Source organism: Wasmannia auropunctata, unplaced genomic scaffold (genome assembly GCF_000956235.1).
Source record: "Wasmannia auropunctata unplaced genomic scaffold, wasmannia.A_1.0 LD336116.1, whole genome shotgun sequence".
NCBI classification, from domain to species: Eukaryota; Metazoa; Arthropoda; class Insecta; order Hymenoptera; family Formicidae; genus Wasmannia; species Wasmannia auropunctata.
In genome coordinates, this window is record NW_012026774.1 from 1,793,793 (window position 1) to 1,816,509 (window position 22,717).

The 22,717-nt window shown below is 43.3% G+C and overlaps 1 protein-coding gene across 4 annotated transcripts in view; it reads left to right on the forward strand.

Annotated features, from left to right (window-relative positions):
- The window catches only part of LOC105462136 (peroxidasin), a 120,589-nt gene that overhangs the window by 92,278 nt on the left and 5,594 nt on the right, over positions 1 to 22,717 (forward strand). For all 4 annotated transcript variants that reach the window (XM_011708884.1, XM_011708698.1, XM_011708756.1 and 1 more), the window contains one exon: positions 18,547 to 18,686. In XM_011708884.1, the coding sequence (XP_011707186.1) occupies positions 18,547 to 18,686 (140 nt within the window). The remainder of the gene's footprint in view (positions 1 to 18,546; positions 18,687 to 22,717) is intronic.

Sequence of the window (22,717 nt, forward strand, 5' to 3'; positions counted from 1 at the left end):
CTCGACGAGATAGCGTTTCGAGGGCTAAGCGCTCTACGTGCCGAGACACACAAATGCGCGCGTCGCCGATAATACCGGTATACGGTCTATACGGGTAGGGACCCCGCCTTCGGTCTGGCGCAGGAAGCGCCCGTGCTTCGAATTTTCAGTAGTCCTGCCGGTTGATAGATTTAAAGAGACTTCGTATATATAAGCGCGCGGGTAGGGCGGAGAGGAAAACAACAGGGGGTCTTTCCTACACACGGGAGGGAACGTCGTAAACGGCGCACGGCAGTCAGACGACGTGATCTGTGACAAACGCGTATACTAACTGTAAAGACGAGATTTATAGCGAAGCTTGCGAGACGAGCTACGAGTTCCAGTCGGAGAACAGGTGCTCGATAAATTCACGAGCGTCGCGGCGCGTCGTTACAGTTTACCCCAGCGGGGAAAAACTTTTGTAAATTGTAGCGGATATTCCATGGTAAACTCGTTAGAGACCTTCGGTATACGATACCGAGGGCGGCCCGGTAACGCCGGCCATTATTGCGTCGAACGGATAGAAACATACGGTTCTTTTAAGCCATTAATGGCTATGGAATTTCCAATCGAGCACGCTTTTCTGTCAAGGATGTTTAACGCGGCCATTCGCGAATTTCGTTTCGCGGGTAGTACCGCGCTATTTTTACCGGGTCGTTATTGCATCGCGCGCCGAAAGAGCGCGATGATATATAAATACAAATGTCAGCGCCGACGCGGGGGCAAAATAAATTTCGTCGACACGCCGCGCGAATAAAAAGTTTCCGTCCGGACGTTGGGACGTGTGATTTTGATCTCCCACGTTGTAAAAACACGAGCTACTTTCGGATTTGTTAAGTGACATAAATATTCGCGATAAATGTCTGATAAGTGATATTACACCGCCGGGCGCCGTTTCGCGGGCTGTCACGCGACCTACAATGCCTTTGTTTCTCGATCGCACGCACCACTCGCGTCACACCCTGCTCGCCGCCGCGCATTTGTTGCGCACATAAATAAAACTTTATTATCTCAACGATGCACGAATTACAGGAGTCGATAACAGGCGTAAGAGGTCTTTTCCCCTCGTGAAAAGACTCTCTCCTCTTTCTTTCCTGTATTCAGCAATAAACATCTTTATAGGAGCGATGAAAAGCCCGCTATTTTCTGGAGAAATAATCGCGCTCGTGCGATCGTGCTGCATTGCTTTAGGAAGTTTGATATACACCGTGAGCGTAACGGCCATTATGGCCGTGCGGCTGCACCGGGATAAGTTTTATTGCAGTTCGCGTTTACAGGCACGGCGACAACAGCGAGATTAGGCAACTATGAGCTATGAGATTAGATGCCGAATACGAGCTGTCGCGCAGTTAGCGCTCGTACCATTCAGTTATAATCTATGACATTATATGCGTACGCATAACGACGTATATATGCACACATCTGTAATCGACTGAAATGCAAATAAGTTCAGATTTAGCAATGCAAATAAGATATCCCCGCGAATTATTGTCGCGCGCGCAAGATCTAATTATTCCCACCCGCAACTTTTTTTTAGAAATTTGAGGAAGGGAGGGGGGGGGGAGCTCGTTCAATAAACATGCCTCCGACAGATTTGAAATCAGACAAATACTATGAGAGATTGCGAACCATTTTGCATTTTGCCGGGGGTGGATCGGTTTATTGCGAATAAATATACCCGTAGGGGTGCGCGCGTGCAACGTTTTTTTTTAACATCACGGTCACGTACGATCAAATTATCGAGTACCGCCTGGCTCGTCGATAATTAAGGCCGCGAAACGATACTCCGTCCCGTCGTGCTTTAAACCAAAATGACATCGAGTGGGTCTATTTAACGGGAATAAACTGTTTCTTTCGCGAGTGGTTCGCTATGCCGGGATCGTTAGTCAGATAGAACGAGTCGCGTCTGGATTGCTTGGAGTAGACACTTGAGACCGGCCTGGGTATCGCTGGGCCATGGGTCAATTGTTTCCCCGGTGTAAACAGGTCAGAAATAAATCCCGGCTTAACGCCGGGCTTAAAAGCTCTTAAAGCGGTACTCGTCCCCTCCCTCGCCTCAATTTATCCCCTCGCCCTGGCTATCGTCGATTTTCCGCCGTTCTTCGCCTCCGCCCCGCCTCTTCGCACTTCCCGCGCGCATCCACTGATTCTCTCGTGCGCGCTCGATCGCCCTTTTCCGCGGTCTTTGGCTTTGTAGCGATCTCACATGCGACTTCATCAAGCACGTTTAATCGCAGTGTCACGAGGGCGGTGCCTTTGTAGTCTGCGAAAAATCGACTGAAAAGTATCCGTTCGCCATCGATGAAAGAGCGTAATCGCGGGTGCGATCTCTCCCGTGACACTTCCGTCCCTAATTTGGAGATCATTTGCTAAAGGAAAGGTCGCGCCGTAGTAAATTCATCCAGCTATTATGCTACCCCGGAGAAATGCATACGTCGTAACTCTTTGTTAAAATAACTACGACGTTACACGCGGTTACACGGCGGATGGATGTGGGCCGTTGTGCAGTGGAAAACAAGTTATGCGTTCCCCGCCGACTTTTAATATATGTAATTTAGCCGTGTGTAGGTATATACGCGCGCGTTCTGTCCCCTCCCCCTGCCGTTATTAAAAGAGTACGAGAAGGAAGTATGAAAACCATCCATCATGGACAATAGAGCTGGCGCGGTGCCACCGGCCAGAGACGTTTTAACGAGGCTTCAAATCCAGGGACTTCATTTGCCCTATCGCTGTAATTTTTTTTTCTCTCTGTACCTCCGTTTTTATTTTTTTTCCCGTCGTGTTGCGCCCCTTTTAATGAAAGGACAGCGGAAAAATATGTCGCAAGAGAAACTCTAACTGCTCCAGTTCTCCGTTTCCCTTTCACGGCGGGCGCGCGCGCGCGCGCTTTCATTGCGCTTTGTGCTCCTCGATAAATATCTGACACGCTCCGACTATGGTGACCCCTAACAAACGTCTAACAAACAAATCCATTTGAAAACAGCCTGTGTTCTGCTGGCACAGCGGCGTGAGAGATTCTGCGCTGATAGTGCGACAAAAGGGTCGGCATAATTGACGAGGTGCTTTATCGAAATCGCCTCGTACCTGTAGAAGACAATTTTCCCGTGGTACGGGTAGCGCGCAGGATTAAGCGGGAGAAATACGCTGATTCTACTTCTAAACGCGACAGCCGCGAGGGCCTGAAGAAAGAGGGGAAGGGGGGGCGGGAAGGGAAAGCTGATTGTGAGCTTGTATCTTAATTGTTTTCGGTTGCCGCGCTGACGTTAATGCCGTTCGTAAACAATGCGCTGCTTTCCACGCTATCAGACTTCTGCGTTTTATGCGCCACCCACGTGTGCGTTATGATCCGCGTAACCGTTTCGTTTTTTTCTTCCGCTCCCGTAATTCCTCCTCGCGATACCCTTTCTTTTTATTTACGTGAGTTGTAGCGGAGATCACGGTGTGATTGCAATTTTAATGAAGAAACTTAATTGATTCCTTTCCTAAGTAGAGAGATAAAAACGCTTACGTGCCGAAGAGAGGAGTACATTTCATTTTTAGCACGCACAGCGACATATATCTATAGATGATTTATACATGAAACGTGTCATAAAATATCCCATAATCGTATACATCATATCCTGTTTAATTAATATCTCGTTTAATATACAAAAAGAATCTTTTTTTTTTCTGTTGAAATGAACTTTTCTGTTAATTCTTTCGCGGTCAGAGTTCAAATAAATTATACCGTATATAAGAGGGAGTATAAGAGCAAAGCATTTAGTGGACATGAGTATAACTTACACAATAGTACATTTCGCGTGTAGAATACGTGTACCTACTCGCGTAGCTCACACCGGAGGTTCCGTAGAGCTCGACCGCTATATTATGCGGCGACTTAATCGTCCGGGCTCGCAAAGTTTTTATGGGCTATAATTCAAAGTTTTCGCGAGATATTCTTCTGCATGTAAGAACGGGGAGGCTCGGGCTTATATTTCGAGAGGCTTCCTGTTATTTTATTGTAAAAGAAACCATGTACCGTTCCTTGATTCTATATACACGATCGTATTCCGCCCTGATTCTCCACGATCTGCGCGGTCGAAAAATTCGCGCGCGCTTATCGCTTTAAGATACGCTCGTATCGATTTCGGGAATCCGATACGACTTCGGGTAACGAAACTGCAACTCCCGCTTCTTTTTATGCAACTTTAATGGGGTGACACCAGACTTCATTTCATTTTTGCGCTCCGGCGGAAACCGGATCTCTACTTGGCGAGCTTTAACTGTTTCCTCGACTTTCAACTGTGAATAACGACACGATTTTCTCCGAGAGATTTCTCCAACGCTGTTGCGACTTTAGGCGTCGCAGTTGACCCAACGGTTTTCGAGCGACGTGGAAACTGTCGCGCAAAATAAAAGTTGGGATCAAAGGCAAAGGATGGACATCGCGCGAGACGAACCGAGTTTATTGCTTCGGGAGAGAAGTCGATATACACCTATCCTGTTTTCTTAGATATTCTCTTTAGACCCTGGGCATTTCGGTAGCACCGGGTGTCGTATCAAAGGGTACGAATTCAATTGAAGCCCGAGATAGGCAGAAATAAAATGAAAGGCAGTCGGACTCGAGCGATCGCCACGGGAAATTGAAAGATTTCTTTGCAGAAGAATTTTTCGTTTGTTAAAATCGTTTATAAAATATGTAATTAAAATATAGAATTATACTTACACATTATACATAGTTATATAATTATAACTATATGTATAGTTATGTAAAATATGGTCTTGTGCTTATCGATTTATCTATATATATATATATATATATATAAATAGCGAAGCGTTTAATTTTTATATATACATCGCACGATTTCTTGGTGCAACATAATGCGTGCCTCTGAATGAGAAATCGCTTTCTTCTCATTACAATCGGGATGAAAAGCGGACGGTCCGGTGGCTGCCGCACTTAACGATTCAATTATTCTCTCCGCTGCGGCGATAAAAGTCGTGGCATTAATTATTATTCTTGCGCGTTACCCGAGCGCGGTTCGCGATATTTCAATTTTGCTCGTCGTCCAAGCTGTCGTCACCCCTTTTATCGGTGCCGACACGGAAGCGCCAGAACGGAGGCGCGTTTCGGGGGCGAAAAAAGAGTGAGGATAATTCGTTGCACGTGTGGTCAGAAAAATTCCACGCCACGGTAGGATGTGCTCGTCGCGCGGAGTCTGCCACGTATGTCACGATTTACAGTCGCGACTTTCGGTGTCTCTCTCTCTCTCTCTCTCTCTCTCTCTCTCTCTCTCTCTCTCGAACACTTTTGTGCACATCGATAGATGCGAAAAGACGGGAGCATGAGAGAAAACTTCGATATCTACGGTACATGCAGAGAGCATACGTATCGAGTTGCATACAAAAGGCTTCTAATATCATCCTCACCAAGCCGCGCTGCGCACATATATTCTATATACTTGGGATATACAACATTTGGAATTCGATGCCGCTACCACCCGTAAGCTGCCATTTTCCCTCCGTGCTGGTCATTGCGGATTCGCGGCAAACAAATCTAGTAGTTTCGTCCGCCGTAACATAAAAATGATACGCGACGTTGCGACATGAATGCCGGAATCACCCGCGTATTTTATATTTCGTGGCGGCTATGTGCCATTATTAATTACAAGAATTATTAATAACAAGAACTTATTTTACGGAATGCAAGCGAAATATTTACGCGACTCTGGGCGAAAAGTTTGGAAACATCGATAAAAACATAGATAAATTATAACGTACAATTATAAAACATTGAATTATAAAAAAATAGATAAACTAAATAATCTTTGTTTTTTATTTTATGCAATAATTATTGGATTTGAAGAATTATTGTTTAAACAAATACGTTGTTAAAAATATTTGAATAAGTAAAATGTTTAGCTTTTTAAAACGCTTCCAAACTTTTTAGAAATATATACATGCGAAATACTAAAAAAATAGCTCTTTTCCAGTACTGAAAAGGTAGAACTTTTACACGGCCCAGTTTCGTTTGCAGTTTTAAATCTCGTCAAAATTTTCTCAACGATTGATCCGTTAGATTACTAGCGATGGCATAGGAGAATTGCGCACTATGGAAGGCTTGAAAACAGCGTTTAATGGATGGCGGTTTGCCGAACTATTTGCACAAGGTGCAACGCAGAGGAACAATGCGAGCCTCTTCTTTACAGGCTGACCTCCCTTGATGCGGGTGCTAATTTACCGCTGTGAACATTCCGGGGGTTTGTTCGATGTGGCGGTATAACGTTTCACAAAGAACCGGTAGTGTATATCGTTTCAACAAGAAGTTATCGTTTGTGACATGTAAATGGATGTAATGCTCGCAAATGAAACTTCCGATTCCGTAAGAAAGCAGAAAAGAAAAAGCAGAAGCGGAGATGGAAATTATTTTAGCCGGAGAAAGAGGATTATTCGCGCAACGGGAGGGATCTCTTGCGGGCAAAATTTTCACGGCTGTATGCCGTAAGCTGCCGGCGTAAACGATGTCTTTGACGTCAAAGAAACAACGGGCGCTAAGTGCCGATTTATAAAAATCAAGAGACAGGAAATTAAGAAACCGCGCGAGAGGGGAGCACGCGCCAATGAAGCGTAATCGGAAAGATACGAAAGAGAGCGAGAAGACGGCCGGCAATAAGCACGTCGTCGCGACAGAAAAATAGAAGGGGCGAAGCGCGCGAGCGGGAAATGGCGGCGGGGAGGTTCATTAGAGCTGTTTTGCGACGTTTATTCACATCAGAATGCGCGCGAGCGCTTACAAAGAACGCGTTATGTTCGAAATGGAGGGCGATGATGCTCCGGAGATTATTCATTCGGGTGAATCGCGCCGAGCGCTGGGTCGCTAATAATGCAAGGAAATCGTGACGTGTCTACGCCGGTCTAATGGCCCGACGAGGCGACAACGGGGTCTTTAAACTAAGGACAAGCGATACGTCTCGGGCGTGTTGAGGCATACAAGAGATTTAGCGCGTAATGGAGACTTCTTCTCAAGGAACGTCGAAATTCGCTCCTTCCCCCTTCCAAGTAATCGTGCGCTTTGTAATTATTTGCGTAATGTCATTACGCAACCGTACAGCCGGATTTTCAGATCTCGATGACGTTTTAATGATACATTTAAAGAATACGCTGAACGACATTGAGAAAGATGTATGATTTTCAGCTTAAGTAATAGCTTGATAAATTTTTTGCCCCTTAATAAGGAAGTAAACGAGTGAGTTGTTGCGTGCTTGCGGGTATATTGTGTGCACTGACAGAGTGACGGATGTCTCGCCAGGCTCTTTTTGCTTTGCAATTGTTGTCGCGTGTTGCGGGAATTTACGACACGAACGAGTCGTGACTTGGTGCTTTTCCTATGGCCTATTATAGCTTATTGCGGTATATTTAACCTTATTAAATTTTATAAATTATATCGTATGAACTCTATGTTTATGGAAACTTAAAAAGGTAACAATAGATGGAATAAGTGTAACGCCACTCGGTGAGGAAGTTTTAGGTCGGCATAAAGCGGAATAATGAATTATCCATCCGGGACGTATATAGGGGTCATGAAATATTCACTCGAACATGATTTGCCGTATGATCTCCATGCGAAAGAGAGACCCCGTGCGCGTTGAAAATCCGTTCTCGGTAATAACTTTCTCAACACGCGGCGGGGATATTCTCAGTTTAGTTTGGATACGGCACGATATCTCATCTCGCTCGTATTATATGACTGGTCGGGCGCAATTTTGCGCGAGAGGATCCTTCCGAAGGGAGCGACGGCAGCGGAGAGACGCGAGCGGATTACTTAATCATGCCTGATGCTGTTTACCTCGGCGTTCAAAAAGAAACGGGTGTACGGGAGAGACGGCCTGGCGTAACGTTCTTGCGATCTCTCCACGACCTTTATTGCGATGCGCCGCGGCGGACAGCCGTAGCCGGGGGAACGATGACGACGCCGCCGCCGCCGCCGCCATCGCCGCCGCCGCCGCCACCACCACCCTCCGGAACTGTCAGACTGAAAAATCGACCGTAGCCTTTTTCCTAGACATTTCTGGAGCGTCGCGCAATTGCGGCGCCTGTCAAATTGGCATGCCCCGGGATAACGGGCTACAACAGATGCCGCCGCGACTTCGAGCAGTCCCTACCCCCTTAATTCGAGCCTCCCGCTGGGCGACTGCCGGTGCTGCCGTCTCTCGCGTGACACGATCTCTTCCTCGCGTTATTAGTACACCCGTTGCAACATGGTACGTTAAGCGTTAAGTTAATTCGAATTCTGTGGACATGCATAATATTCTGCCAGCCAGTAGCATATTGTAAGCCGTGCTCGTTAATAAACCGCGGTCGCGTGATAACCGAAATAGCAAATTTTCGAAAAAAACAAGAAACGATATTGAAATTTTTAGAATTATATCCGTTGATGATTATTTTCTCACGTAAATTCGCAGATGGTACCGGCATTAGAAGATAATCAATACGGAGAAGTGACCGCGGCGTTTACGCGTCAAAGTTGATTGAAAAATGTACGCTGCTCGCTTTACACGTCGGCAGTATTTCAATCAGCCGCAGGCATTCCTTTGTCGAAAAAATATTGCTTTCTATGAGCGTAAATGTTGGTGGAGCGTCAACGCGAATATATAAATGGTCGTCGCATCTGCTCATTAACTTTCTGGATTTGTATGTGTGTAATGCAAATCGCGATCGTTCACGCATGTTATCCTATAATATTACATTTATTTGCGAAACATTTTATAATATCGCGTATTGTGTCTGCGTTTTTCAGAGCTGTAATTATCATAAACACATTTTTATAACTAATTTTAACACAATATATCAAGATATGACTAATCTTCAGCTTTTCCAATTCATGTTTGCTAGAACGGATCAAGCGATATTTGTCACTTGTTACTTCACTTCCGTATAAAATTGTGTTCTCGTCGCAAAAGGAAATATCGGCATTTAGATTAATCATTAAACTGTGATAGATCTATTTAAAGATAGAAATGCTATTAAGCGCATTGACTCTTTTCATGGCAGTTTAATTTGAAAAGTAATTTTAGAGTGAAACGTCGAATGCAGTTGTAAAATATAAATGCTGGAATCAGGTACGAGATTACTTCCGTAGTTAAGACTTTATGAAGAGGTCGTCGGAATGAGGAAGTTTTAGTGCTTACATTTTGGCATTGCGCAAACAGGAATAAGCAGACAAGGAGATTGGCATACAGAAATGCACTGAATTGCTTTCTGATGACGGAAGTTGCAAAGGGACGGAGGGAAAAGGATATATCGATACAAAACGAAAAGATAATGCGGAACGAATATTAAAGAAAGCTTCGCGCTTTTTGATTTTACATTGAGGTGTCACTTATGCTGATTGCCAATCTTTCCGCGTCAATAAGAGTGCTTGTTAAAGTGAATGGTTTGTATCCTTAATATTATTATTTGCCGTAACAATCTTCAAAGAAACGATATTGAAATGCGCGAAGCAGAAAAAAAATACACAATCGTTTTCTCACTCCCTGCGAATTTATCGCCGTTTCATTTATATATTTCAATTTATAATTAACAAATTTGAGTTGAATGAGTCTAAATACAATATAACTTCGTAACTATATACTATTTTTTAGGGTTGTAAAATTTCTGTATTACGTAAAATGAATTTTTCGCAACAGACACTACTCTTCTAAAGCCACGTCCTGCGGGAGTAATTCGCGATCATATATATTCGGTGCATTTATTCTCATTCCAAAGTTTCGCGCATTAAATCGCGAGACCGCGCGGTAAAAGTTCGGCCAATGCTACGAGATAATAGGCGGGTTATTCGCATCATGTTTCATTTGGGGACGAGTGCACGGTTGACGTTGAGCCCCCGTTTTCGACCAAATACGGAATATTCATGTCGTAACGTGAAATATAGGAGCGTTCGTGATTTTATTTTAGGTCACTTGTCACAATCGATTACTCTCGTGCATTCGTTATTTCGTATTCCTATACGTTTCCCCCGATGTATAATCGTTTGTCAATTTCTTTCGTTCAAATCTGAAAGTGTGGAGATCGCAGGAGATTTTCCGTCTCGAGGGACTTAAGGGCGTTAAAGATCGATAGTCTATTGACAAAAGGTATATTTGTAACGTGCGCGACAGCCCGATAAATTTGTGAAAGCAGTTGCGCATATAATTTGTTGGACGCAGGTGGTGCGTTAGACACTTTTCATAAAACCTTAAATAATACAGTTTGCTATATAATTATATGTGATTTATTGAGTCTATCGATTATATGGTAATTCTTAACAATTTAACATTTAATAATCTCTGTCTGGAATATCTAATCGCTACGTGAGTTATGCAAATTACATAGCTTCTTATTGAAGCTATATAATTGCTAACAATACCGGGAAATTTCTTCTTTGCTCGAAGAGTTGACTATTATACGAGAGGTGTGCGCGAGATGAGCGCGCGATGGTGGAAGAAGATAGAAGAAGGCCCGACGAGCGCGTGGGTAACTCGGGCACGTTTCGACGTTGTCGCAGGATATGTTATAAGTCAGCGTTATGTAGTCGGCGAATGCCGAAAGAAAGATAGAGGAGGGAGGGCAAGCAGGTGGGATAGGTAGATAGGTAGATAGGTAGACTCGGTTGTGGAAGGTAGAAAGGTAGGAAGGAAGGAAGGAAGGAAGGAAGGAAGGATATGCGGCGCAGCCCAGGACGACATATCTGAGCTTGCAGCCTGCAACTTTTCCCATCAGCGCGCAGCAAGCCCCGAGCTTGTTATGCGAAGCTTGAAGCATGTAACGCCAGATGCCACATATTGGCTCGCACCTGACCCCACGCCATCCCGTCTCTCTGAATCGCCCACCCTCCGCACAACATACGAGACCGGACTTGATCCCCCTTTCCGTCCGTCTCTTTCTCCCTCCCTCCCTCTCTCCTTCTCTTTCTCTTTCTCTCTCTCTCTCTCTCTCTCTCTGTCTCGTTCTCTCTCTGGTCTTTTCGATTCCACGTTATATGCCCGATGAAAGGCTTGACTCCGTTGGATCTGTTTGTCCACGCGTTCCGCGATTATTTCCTTTACGGAAGCCGTATTTCTTGTGCCAAGTTGTCATTGCCCGGAACCTGCTACTCCAACAACGGGGCAACCTGGGATCAACTGTAACAAAGGACAGTTCTCTCTGTAATTCAAGTTCTTAGTACGTCGAAAGGGGACAGAATTGAATTCTGTATAACAAGATAAAATATCAATTTCTTTTACACAATAATATTGTATTCCGTTTCATTTTGCCGTGAGCTGTTTAAAATGTTATCGCAAAGACTGTATAAATGTTTGAAGCTTTTCCTCGCGTACCGAACCTCGACGTTGTGCGATATTTTGCAGGGAAGGCACGCACGTCGAAAATAAGACCAACGAAATTTGCGTTAAGCTCATTTTCATATGCCTCTACGATATCGATTTATCCATCCTTCACTTTATAGATTGCGCGGAATATGTTATATCGCGTCGTGTTATGTAATCGCAATAAATCGATCACTCTAGCATCTACATCGATGACAAACAAGGCGTTAATTTTAAAAATTTTACGCTAGTTTTTATGGTGCTCGTATTTTTTTCTCGGCCGGTAATCGACCGATTTTCATTATTCATTAATTATTCCCGTGAGTTTTTACGACGGTCACTGGCGCGCAATTACTTTTACATGTGCTGTAGTGACTCCAATGATATAATCGCGCGCAGCCGGTTTAATACGGCGGTGCATTCTTCGCGAGCTTAAATTTAACGCATTTTCCTCTCCGCCTGCAGCTGTTTCGCTATTTCCATCGCGGTGTTTCGTCTTTTTTTTTACAAGAGTTAATTATCCAGCATTCGCGGATGCAATTACGCAACAACTCTCACTCGACTTATTGTTTAGCAACGCAAAAATCTTTCGTCGTGCAATATGAGTCTTTCCCAACGAGAAAACATATCACGGTTTGTTTTTACTAAAGTCATCTCCTCATGCGTACACAAAAAGAAACTTTTATATTGCATAATGCACAAATTATACAGATTGACTTATACGTCTCGATTTGTATTCCTACAGTGTACATTTATTATCTACTGTATTTTAGAAAAAAAGGAGAATCTCTTCTGCATTTCTTTTTTCTTTTTTTCTTCAAGATTTTTTTTTTCCGAGAAGAGATTCGAAAATCGTGACTCGTGACCCGAATCTTTACGGCGTTATGTCAGAAAGTTTGGTTCCTCCAATAGTACGTTCACCGCAGCAGCCTTCGCGGACTTTTTTTTACGTGCCGCGATCGGAAAAAGAAGTCACGAGAACGGATAAGGTATTGCGCCTCCTCGCGCCGCACGGCAAATCCGGGATAATCCGCTGAATTCCTGCGGAGACAACGGAAGACAGAGTTTCGTTTCTAGGTGAGCACGCGACCGCGCATTCGTGCGATATTCTTTGCACCTCACAGTCTTTACCCCGCTCCTCCGCCGTGCACGTATTTAGGTTTACGCCGCGTAAAACCTGCTCGACAAACCCGCTAAACTCAGAGGAAACGCGGTGGGGACTTTTACAGGCTTGCCTCTCCTTACCGCGCGCGCGAGAGGGCAAAGATCATGGGGTACGTCCAAATTTACGAACCGTAAACTTACGGCTTGGTTGAATGCGAAATCTTGGAGATAATGAAAAAAGCTCTCGTCGACATTTAACCATCGTTTCACGCGCCCTTCGAGTTTATGGCTTAAGAATTAGCAGAGTTTTATCTGACCAATTAGAATTTCTACATGGACGAGGTCAGATATGCAAAATTATTGTTAAAATTATAGATAATTAAAGTACCGAATTTAATTTTGTTAACCTTTAGACAATTTCATTTATCGCATTGAATGAAAATGCCAAGGATATGAGTGAAGAGTATTTAATTAAATTTTGAAAAAGTTTGAAAAGTTTTCCTTGTTTGGTTTAGAGAGACATGAATGATTGAAGTTTATATAACATTTATATTAAATAAAAAATAAATTCCGCAACCACTCGAGTTTTATTCAAACAAATTTGGTAAAGCCTCGAACTATCTCCATGCATGGTCGTTGCGGGCACCGTGAAAATTGTTCACACTAAACAGCGCTTTACATTCGGCTGGAGCCTGATGAAAAGTTCCAGTAAAAGTTTGTAATGTCTGTCCGGCCGATTCGCAGGCAAAATCCCGACGGAAGTCGGGTAGGAAGGGAATAACAAAGAAACTTCACAACTCCCTTTAAGTCAGGAAACGAGGGGCTGCGACGAGGTTCCTTACTCGAGATCTACAGACCCGCGCGTGCTTATATTTCTAACCATTAAGAAGTCCAAGTGACGTATTTTTTACGAAGAAAAGTGCGGCAGTGATGTGCTCGCTATATAAACGATTGCTTTTACGAAAGTCATGAAGGAAAATAGGTGACTTGAGGTCACAAAACATTTAATTTTAAAAAATTAATTTTTTCATGTAACGACGCGAAAATGTAAATATGTTTGATTATTAAAAGAGATAATTTTGGAATGCGATTAGATAGTTTTTTTCCTTGATTTTATTCACTAGTATTTTATCCGTTAAGTTTGCGACAGTAAATCAATCAATTATAACAGTGGAAAAAATATGACTCGGCTATGGAAATTTTTGCGCGTGCAGCGTCCGAGACTGCCCGCGGAAATATTAGCGATGCTGTCTAACGTATTACAACAGGTTAATCTCGGGGTTGCGCTGGAAAATTATAAATATATGTAGCGGTGTATCTCCCGAGAGATGGAACAAGTGTAACGATGAAAATCTTTTGAGAGCTCGAACTTTGATAAAATCGCTCGGAACTGTTGGTTCTAGTAGTGCGCTCTTTCCTACGCTAAAAGATATTGAAGAAAAGAGTACTTATTACCTGAAATGAAGAATAGAAGGAGAATGGTAGGAAATGCTTCGCTCATATAATGAATTCAGTTTGAGGGTGCTTTCCGCGTGCAAAGATCGAGCGACGCTGCTCCTTTCATCCCTCTATTCCGATTGAATAAACATGATCTATAATTTCGAGGCAGTAAAAATCTCTTGTCGAATATGAGAAATCTTCTGTATGAGAGCCTTTTTACGAATGAGATAATCACCGAGAAACAAAAATTATTCGTTGAATCATCATCGAGTCGACATCACGACATTCACGACAGTAGTTTTTATTCTTGGCGAGATGACTCACAAAAGTGTACTTTCCGAGCTTTTTTTTCCTAGCTCGTTGTGCATTCTAGTGAGTAAATTTCGCGCCACAACCCTTTTATGATCTTCGTAAAGCCACGCCGTTACTACTGGTTCTGACGTTAAAAGATGCACGTACCGGTACAAAACGCGAGCATCGCACGCGTATCGCTTCACTCACGCAACGTGCTATAAAAAAAGGGGAGAGAAGGGAAGCGAAGCGAAGAGAATAATCAGTGAGAGAAACAAAATATACTGAGAGCTCTTAAATTTCTTCACTTGCTCGACTGTGTATGCCGCTGTGAAATTCACTGCGGATCCGTAAGCGGAAAAAAATTTCTAGGTCGAACGCGAAGGAGGTGGAGCTCGCGAGAGTTGCGTATAGAAGAATTTGAGGATAAATTTTGCGCTCTATGCCCGAATTAAATTCCACGGTATAAAAAAAAATCCGTGTCCGGTGAAGAGAAAGAGAGAAGGACAGTATAAACCGAAATGGTTCTCCACCGGAATGGTTCGGTATGCGATAAGCTGATGGCTTGTCCTGCGTGCACTAAAAATACGATGCGAAATGTTACATTGACTGAAAAACGGATTATGTTATGCTTGAATAAGAGACACTTTGCTCGTCGATTTGTCTGTCGTAAAAAAAATATGTTATCGTTAAATTCACCGATTTGATACCGATAAAATCATATATTGTTTCTTGAAATTCAAATGAGATATGCTAGCAACAGTAAAACGTACGAGTAATTTAATAATTTAATAATTTTTTCATTTAGCCTAGTTAGATTTAAGACACTGTCTGTTGAATGACAGCTGGAGGAAAAGAGATTCTATCGCGGGTTCGTTTATTAAGCGTCAGTGATATTGAATATCTGAGAGAGGCACATATCTTCAAAGGGATTTTCCTGTTCATGGATATTTCCTATCCCCAGATATTCCGTGCACCACGGACGAGCTAAGAACAATGCACGAAATTAAATTCTTTCGAGTATAGAGGAGCTATGCGAAAACGGGGTTAGGTACAGAGGGGGGAGGGAATACCGTCCGATTCTATTTTTTCGTATAACACAAGTAAAGTGTGAACGCAGCGCGCGAAAAAATTCGAAAAATTCACGGTAACATGCTGTCGATTTTTTCGCGCGGTACATATTTAATCTCCCACATCACTGATTTAGCCCTTTTCCCCCGTCGCCCCAATTTCTGCCGCGAGAAGCGATATTCATTGACGTTCCTGTTAGAACGCCGAACCGAACGACGAACGTGTCAACAGATATCGGGGACAAATTCGAAAACACATTTCCGGTTAAATGAAATATAATAAAACAAGTGTTTACGACTCTCTACGACCGCACACAATGGCCGGTGCGATACGCAAGCGGCGTGACGGATGTCTATCCACCGCGTGCGAGGGTGGTCGTGCAACGGCAAATGGCATGTGATCTGTCCCCGGATGCCAATCGTCGGAAAATTTTGGTTCGTGGTAGAATGGCTGGATCAATGTTTCGCGAGTTGCTGCATTGGCCTTCTGATGGGCAAAGCGACCGCTTGCGCATGCAGTACACGAATCGCCGTGGACATTCCATTCGCTAACTGTCGGGCGTGCCCTCTTTTCTCTCCGCGTTTCCGTAAAATTTCTCTCTCTCTCTCTCTCTCTCTCTTTCTCTCTCTCTCTCTCTCTGTCTTTCAACAAGAATTTATTTTCTAATTAAAAAGATCGGGATCCTCAATGACTAATTAAAAGCCGTTAACCTTTAATGCTATGCATATTGCAGAATATGTATTATCAGAGTGTTAGCGAACTTCGAGCGTACATGCTTACGTGCGATAATGGCATTGAAAAAGCTGGAAGACGCGGACGGTATCAACGGTAACGATAACGATGTGGCAACAAGTGCTTTTAACATTTCTTAACAGTAATGCTCGTTGCATTCTTGGGGAAAGTGCTCGACATACTACTCTCAAAGGACCTCACCTTTGTAACAGCTTTGCGGGATGATGAAGCACGATGTGGCCGTTGGTGAGGCAGGAAGGAACAAGGAGATACGTCTCTTGCGATGTCCGGACCATTTCGAATAAATTCTTAAAGTAACCTAACGTTTCCTTTGTTTGTGCCGCATACTTCTCCTCTACCTTTTCTGCGGCATCATCGGCATGTCTGTTTTCTTCGTATGTTACGGTCTTGATCTTTTTACAATCCAGTTTCTTCCTATGTATTATATAGGCGCGATATTCACGGTATAGTTCTTTTACTTATACATCTTATTTTGGTTGTATTTTCTTTACGAGGTCTTTCCTACGAAGTGGATACGCAGTACATGTCTAAAGCAACCATCACGTATCGTTAAACATTCAAAAATTCAAAGTAGAGACAGCTTGTTTTTTAGTCGTTTCTCTTGTATCGCGGCGCAGCAGTTTTCCTCGCCTTTAGTACCTTCAGGAAGATCCAATTTTTCTCCGACATAACATATACCTTGAGCCGCTGGAATAAGAAATTCTTCAAACTTTCACGCAGAGCTCGCAACAAGTGAATTTCATTTAATTTCGCGCGATATGTTATGCAAGCAATATCTTAGATGTAATTCGAACAAGAGATAACGCCGTGTGAAATTAATACGAACGCCGTGGGGGTATGCAACGTACGCCGGTACTCTATTCTCTTTCTTTTTGCGCGGGATCGGCGGTAAGAAAGCTCGGGGAGGAGTACCCGATCTGTCAAGGCCAGCTGCTGGAGGGCGAACTACTTGATTTACGCCTTTCTTCCATCTTCGCTCGCGGAACATCCTCTTTGCCTTTCTCCGCCTTTCTCTTATTCTTTCCCCTGAATGCCCTATTTCATCAGCTTAATTCGCCGGAGACGCGAGTGGCCCTAAGTGTTATAAGCTAACTTTTATCTTACTTTTTTGCCCGTAAACAGGTTTAAATATGACAGCATTACCGTGAAAGTACAGACCACCGTGGCAATTTTCCCCATTCACCGCGAAGTTTGTCGATCTTCCTACGCATCAAAGTAATAATAAAGCCTATTTCGAAGTACGGAGGTTTCGACTGATTCGTTACCCGCATAACTTTTGCCTCTTGAATATTTCTTCCGCAAGAGTCTTAACGAGTTTCTGATTCTTAGAGAAAGTTTCTTAGGAATGATTATATTCGAGGCTTGTAGTTGCAAAACTCGTTAAATCCACTATAAGCTATTTTGAGCAGAGACAGGAAAAACTAATTGCTTGTTTTAACGGACCCAGATATATTTACGTATCCAATCAAAGCATGCTTATTTAAATAATTACCGATGCAACTTATATTTTTAACTACATTTACGTTTATATTCACTGTACGTCCTCGTGCCATCTACACACCCTGCTCTCTCTCTTTAATTATTTTTATTTATTCATACACGCGTAAGTAATAAATAGATCCGAGGTGTAAATTATATTTCATAGGGCATAACTTTACGGGGGATACGTTTTTATGTACGTTCCAGATAAACTTTCTCTACGGGGAGAGATTTGCGTCGTATAATTTTTTAGGGGTTACATGCGGGAGGATGGTTATTTTTGTTTGTCTGCGCTGTGGTTGTGAACTGCGGAGCGAATCTGTTTACTACCCAGTGTGTTGCGGCGTGATATAAAAAAAAAAGTCCGCACGGGGAGAAAAAGAGAGAGAGATATATATATATGATAAATTTCTGACATAAACTGCCCTTGGTTTCATATTCCTTCCTTCAAAAGCACTTCAAGGGCGTTCTTACTGCCACCTGCTATCGCCGTAAGTTATTGTCGTCCGTCATCAGCTGCAGCATTACTTTTCAACGCTGCGAAATTATGTGCGGATATATTTTAACATACGAAGTAAGAATTCGTTAGTCAGTTAACCTTTGGAGTGGGAGATCTATTTTTGAAATCTTATATAATACAACTGTTCCTTGAGTAAGATTTATTAATACAATCCATTACATTCGTTGCCTCAAAATTTGGCATCATTTTAGCACCACTAGCGGCTCCTGTCCTATAAAGGTTAAATAAAGTTTAAGGCTAGAAAAAGATTGCATTCACCTGTGCTTCTTTTTTTTCGCGTTGCCATATATTTTATTTTGAGTATCACATATCTCTTTGTAAATTCCATGCTTTTATTATGCCTCTTTCTCGAAAAACTGTTTCGAAAAAATTCTAGAAGAAACATCTGTGTTCTCTTTATATTTCGCTACATTTCACTATATTTTTCCTTCGAGAAATCATTCTGAAAAAATTCTAAAAGAAACACCTGTCCTTTATTTCGCGAAAGCACAAGCAACAACGACATTGTTGTCAAGGTTTATACGGAGCACTCTGCTCTTTCTGTTCCAGCGTCAAGACGGACATGGGTGCAGCTGGTGCGGTGTCTAGGCTCTACATTGCAAATGCAAATAAAAAGGACAGCGGGAACTATAGCTGCGCTCTGGCGAACGTTGCAGCAGCCACTATGGTGTCCGTCCACGTGCTAAACGGTATGCGCTTCCGCTATGAATATTTTTGTATTTCGATGCGTTTCCACATGGCATATATCATTATATATTATATATTATATGCACGACGCGAGAGAGACGTGACAATATCGATGTAAAAAATATTAAAAGCATTAATAAATGAAAATCGACCGGTTATGAATACACAATTGATGAGAGACGAATGAAGAGCATGCTGCAATAACTCATATTTTGAGAAAAATAAACTTTAAAGTCAAGTACTTTAGAGTTTATTATCTCCATTTTAATAAAATATAAAATGTAAAATGGAGATTAGTCCACTGCATTGTTGCAAAAAGGCCTTCAACCGAAAATGATTATTTGTCCACTTTTTTTTCTTAAGAAATATTCCGGATGTAAACGGAAAACGTCGTTAGCTTGAGTTCTACTGAATGAAAACCTGACGGGAGTTAGTTAAAACGAGCGGGAAAGTTCGATGTGTTTCTCCGGCGCGAGAAGGCCATTCTTCACGTGCGCAGCTCGAACGCCTTCGGGTGATAATTCGTCGTTCTCTTATAATTGTGTATCAGAGAGAATTCACCCACCCAAGCAATCAGCCGCGCTCGAAATCACAGTTAAAGGATCAGTCTCTGCTCGCTACCGATAACGGCGTTTGGCAGACTCTCGAAGGAGAGCTAAGGGTGCCGGAGCCACCTTCGTGGGGAGGCGGGAGGCGTGCGACGCCTATCGATATAATTTTCCACCCCTTTGCACGGTCGATAATTGATTTTCCACGGCTTTTCAACGGCGCCAATGCCTATTACCGTCCCCCTTTTCTTTCCTGCACCGCCGCCGCCGCCGCCGCCAACCCGTTTCTCGGCTTGCCGCCCTCGTTCGCCGCTCACGCTCCAAGAGGTTGGTCGCTTCGTCGCTTTCTTCTCCGCACATCTTCTTGCGCCAATCGATCGTGTAGGAATACAAAGCTCTGTGATTTCATCAGGGTAAATAACCGGCGCCGGACGCGACCCGAGAGACGGAGGCTGCACTGTCGTTGACGGGTCGCTCGATCGCTCCTCGTGATCTTCACTTGGTCTCCATTTCCGTTTTGCCGTCGAGTTTCTTGCGCCAAATGACATTCTTGACTGTATTAATAGAAAATAGTCCAACTCTCTCGATGCGGAGGAAAAAGACCGAAGATGAAGCGTAGGTCCTATATATATGTATATATATATATTGAAGAGTGTCATTAAGATGCTATTAAAATGCTGCTTTTATTCTTATGCTTTCACCCGTACATACTTATTCATACTCTTTTTTTTTCCTCGTGGAGTAACTTGTACTGTTTCGTGTGTCCCGACGACTCCTGTCTAATACCGGTGCATGGCGTATTCATAGAAAAGTTCGTTGAGAATATTCAGGCTGACCCATTTCTTTCTTCAGCAAGCCAGGCTGTCGCAAAACTCTCCTTCCTTTTGTACTTTTCTTCATTCTCACAGCATAGTCAAATTAGCGTTTAAAATGTACATTATTCCGGTAGTGTGCTAATTCTTATGTTTCTAATTTTGTTATGGCAAGCAGTGTAAAGGGAGGGAAAGTTTTATTGCGGGCACGGGGCGGATAGAATTAATTTATTGTGTTGATAGATAGTTCATTCATATTCAAAGTTACAAATAGCTATGTACAATTTAATGGAGGGAAATAGACAAATACAATCGGTCTTCAGTGGAATTGGCATTGGATAAATATTGATGCGATTTCGTTCGAGTTAATCGAATTCGATTAAATGACTGAATGTATTGTCCTAATTTACCGATACAATCCGGGATGTAATCCAGGAAAATTGCTCGGATATGTTTAGCTCGATCTGTTTTTCCGTACCGGCGGACAATTTTCAGCGCGTTGCTCCCGTTTTTTGATCTATTGCCGGATGACGGTTCTCGCTGTTCTCTTCCCCGGCGCTTCTCTCTTTTATCTCGCGATGACGTAAACCACGAAACTTTCGTATCACGACGAAATAGCACCGTAAGTCGAGTCGATGACGCGTGCTCTTGTGGGAAATGCCGCTAAACACAGGCTTTATAGTGGCGGGATGGGCGATGCCACTGCAAGGCGGTCGATACCCCGCGGTGGGTCGGGGGAGGGAAAACGTCTTTCGAACTTATGGCGAAGGAGCTCAACGAGTTTTCACGGCGGCTTTTCGCGCTCGGGGCGAAGAGCGGGCTCGGAGAGACGCCGCATCTATATATAGGTGATGTGCATTATTTACGGCGGATTACCTTAAGTCGGCCCAATACGAGAGTTCGATCTTCTTCCGGGTAAAGTTTGACGAGGCAGCACTCTGGGAAATACTTGTTCGCGACGTATAATCTACCTAGTTCCCTTTTAGGAAACGACGTTAATAATCTTTGGCTGCAGCGCTCGACCGACGGCTACTCCATCTTTTGCTGCGAAAGCCAGGTCAGAAAGTTTTGGGCTGACGGAGACGCGCGCGGTTTGTGTTCCGGAGGGAAGGGGGCGGAAGGAGGAGGCGAGGGGGAGGGAGGGGGCGACTTCATCTAAATTCGTATGCACGCGCCCTTTGGCACTTACTCCTTTAGCCAAACCTGTTCGATCAATACCCGGCTACGACGAAATTCTTAACTATGTTCCTCCTACGAAAACATATTACTGGCAAAACAAGCGTCTTATTATCTCGCGCGCACGAGAGAGAGAGAGATACGGCGGAGGGCCCGGTGGAGTTAGAGTTAAGCCACCGTTACCATAGCGCGATGAGTATGCGGAATGCGCAAGTCGGAGAGTTATTACCGCGGGTGTTGTATGCCAGTAACTACAAGAGCGATCATAATACTGGAAGTAATGCGAATTTGCTTGACAAGTAGTCGGACGCTCGAGGCTCGCATTCGAAAGTAGTTTGCCGTGGCGAGAGGGAGTCGATCCACGACCTGAAATTTCGTGTAGCTCTATGTATATATCGCCGAAATGTTTCCGTACTTCCGCACTTCGGGCACCGTCTATCCGTTTATGCATGTGATTGGCGCTAATGATGTCCATCGGAGTGAGCAATTTGTGAGAGAACGTGAGGGATTGTGGTCAGTCTTTGATGATCGCGGCATGAGCCGCATTCTAATATCTCGATCAATCGAAGATCGATTCTTCACGCCGTGCTTTGCATGAAACCGGATTCCCAAATGTTCCCTCCCTTTACCGGTAATAGCTCCTGGAAGCTTACAGCCATCTTCGGCAACAGTTCCAGCAAATTATATCCCGCATATATATTCTCTCTATGCGCCAGATTAAAGTAGATATCTGAGACGTTACGGACCTACTTTATTTTAGTCACGCGAAACAGATAGAATAATATTACAGCTTAAATATGTAATATATTAATATTTAAATAAACTTATAAATAAACTTCTTCAGTTTAGTATGCAAATTTAAACCGCACTTGTTGGCGCTGAGAGAGAGAAACGCGCTGGATGTAACAATTATATATACCAAATAATGAAAGCCGTTGCCTCGGACGTAGAATCTACGAAAAAGGAAAAAAAGAGAAATGAATGATTTTGATCTCTTTCCAAGCGAAAGACGCTTAGACGTACTTATAGCACTTTTCTCGCTCTATTTCTTTCCAATTAATATACCCCTTTAACGATATAGTAGAACACCTCTTTACAATTAATTATTCTCGAGATATGCTCGTGATTATTAATTAAGTGCAGACCGGACTGGAGATGAAGCGCCATTACTCGGTACTATCTCATCGTGTTCGCCCGAAGGGTTTTCTCGCACGACACCTCTTCCTCCTTTTATTTCCACTCGTTCCTTTACTTTGTGATCTTTTCACTTTCGCTCACCACTCGTAGAAAATTAACGTCGATAGGACCGTATTCCGGATAAGATATATCCACTGCCCCTATAAAACGTAAGCACGCTTCGCTTCGAGGAACAAAAAAAATTTAGAATAACGGTAGATGAATTCGAGTAAAAATTTGGGGGAATAAGTCCTGATGACAAACCCAAGAAAAATAGAAATAAATGTAAAACGGTAGAGTAGCCGCAGCGGATCGACCGGA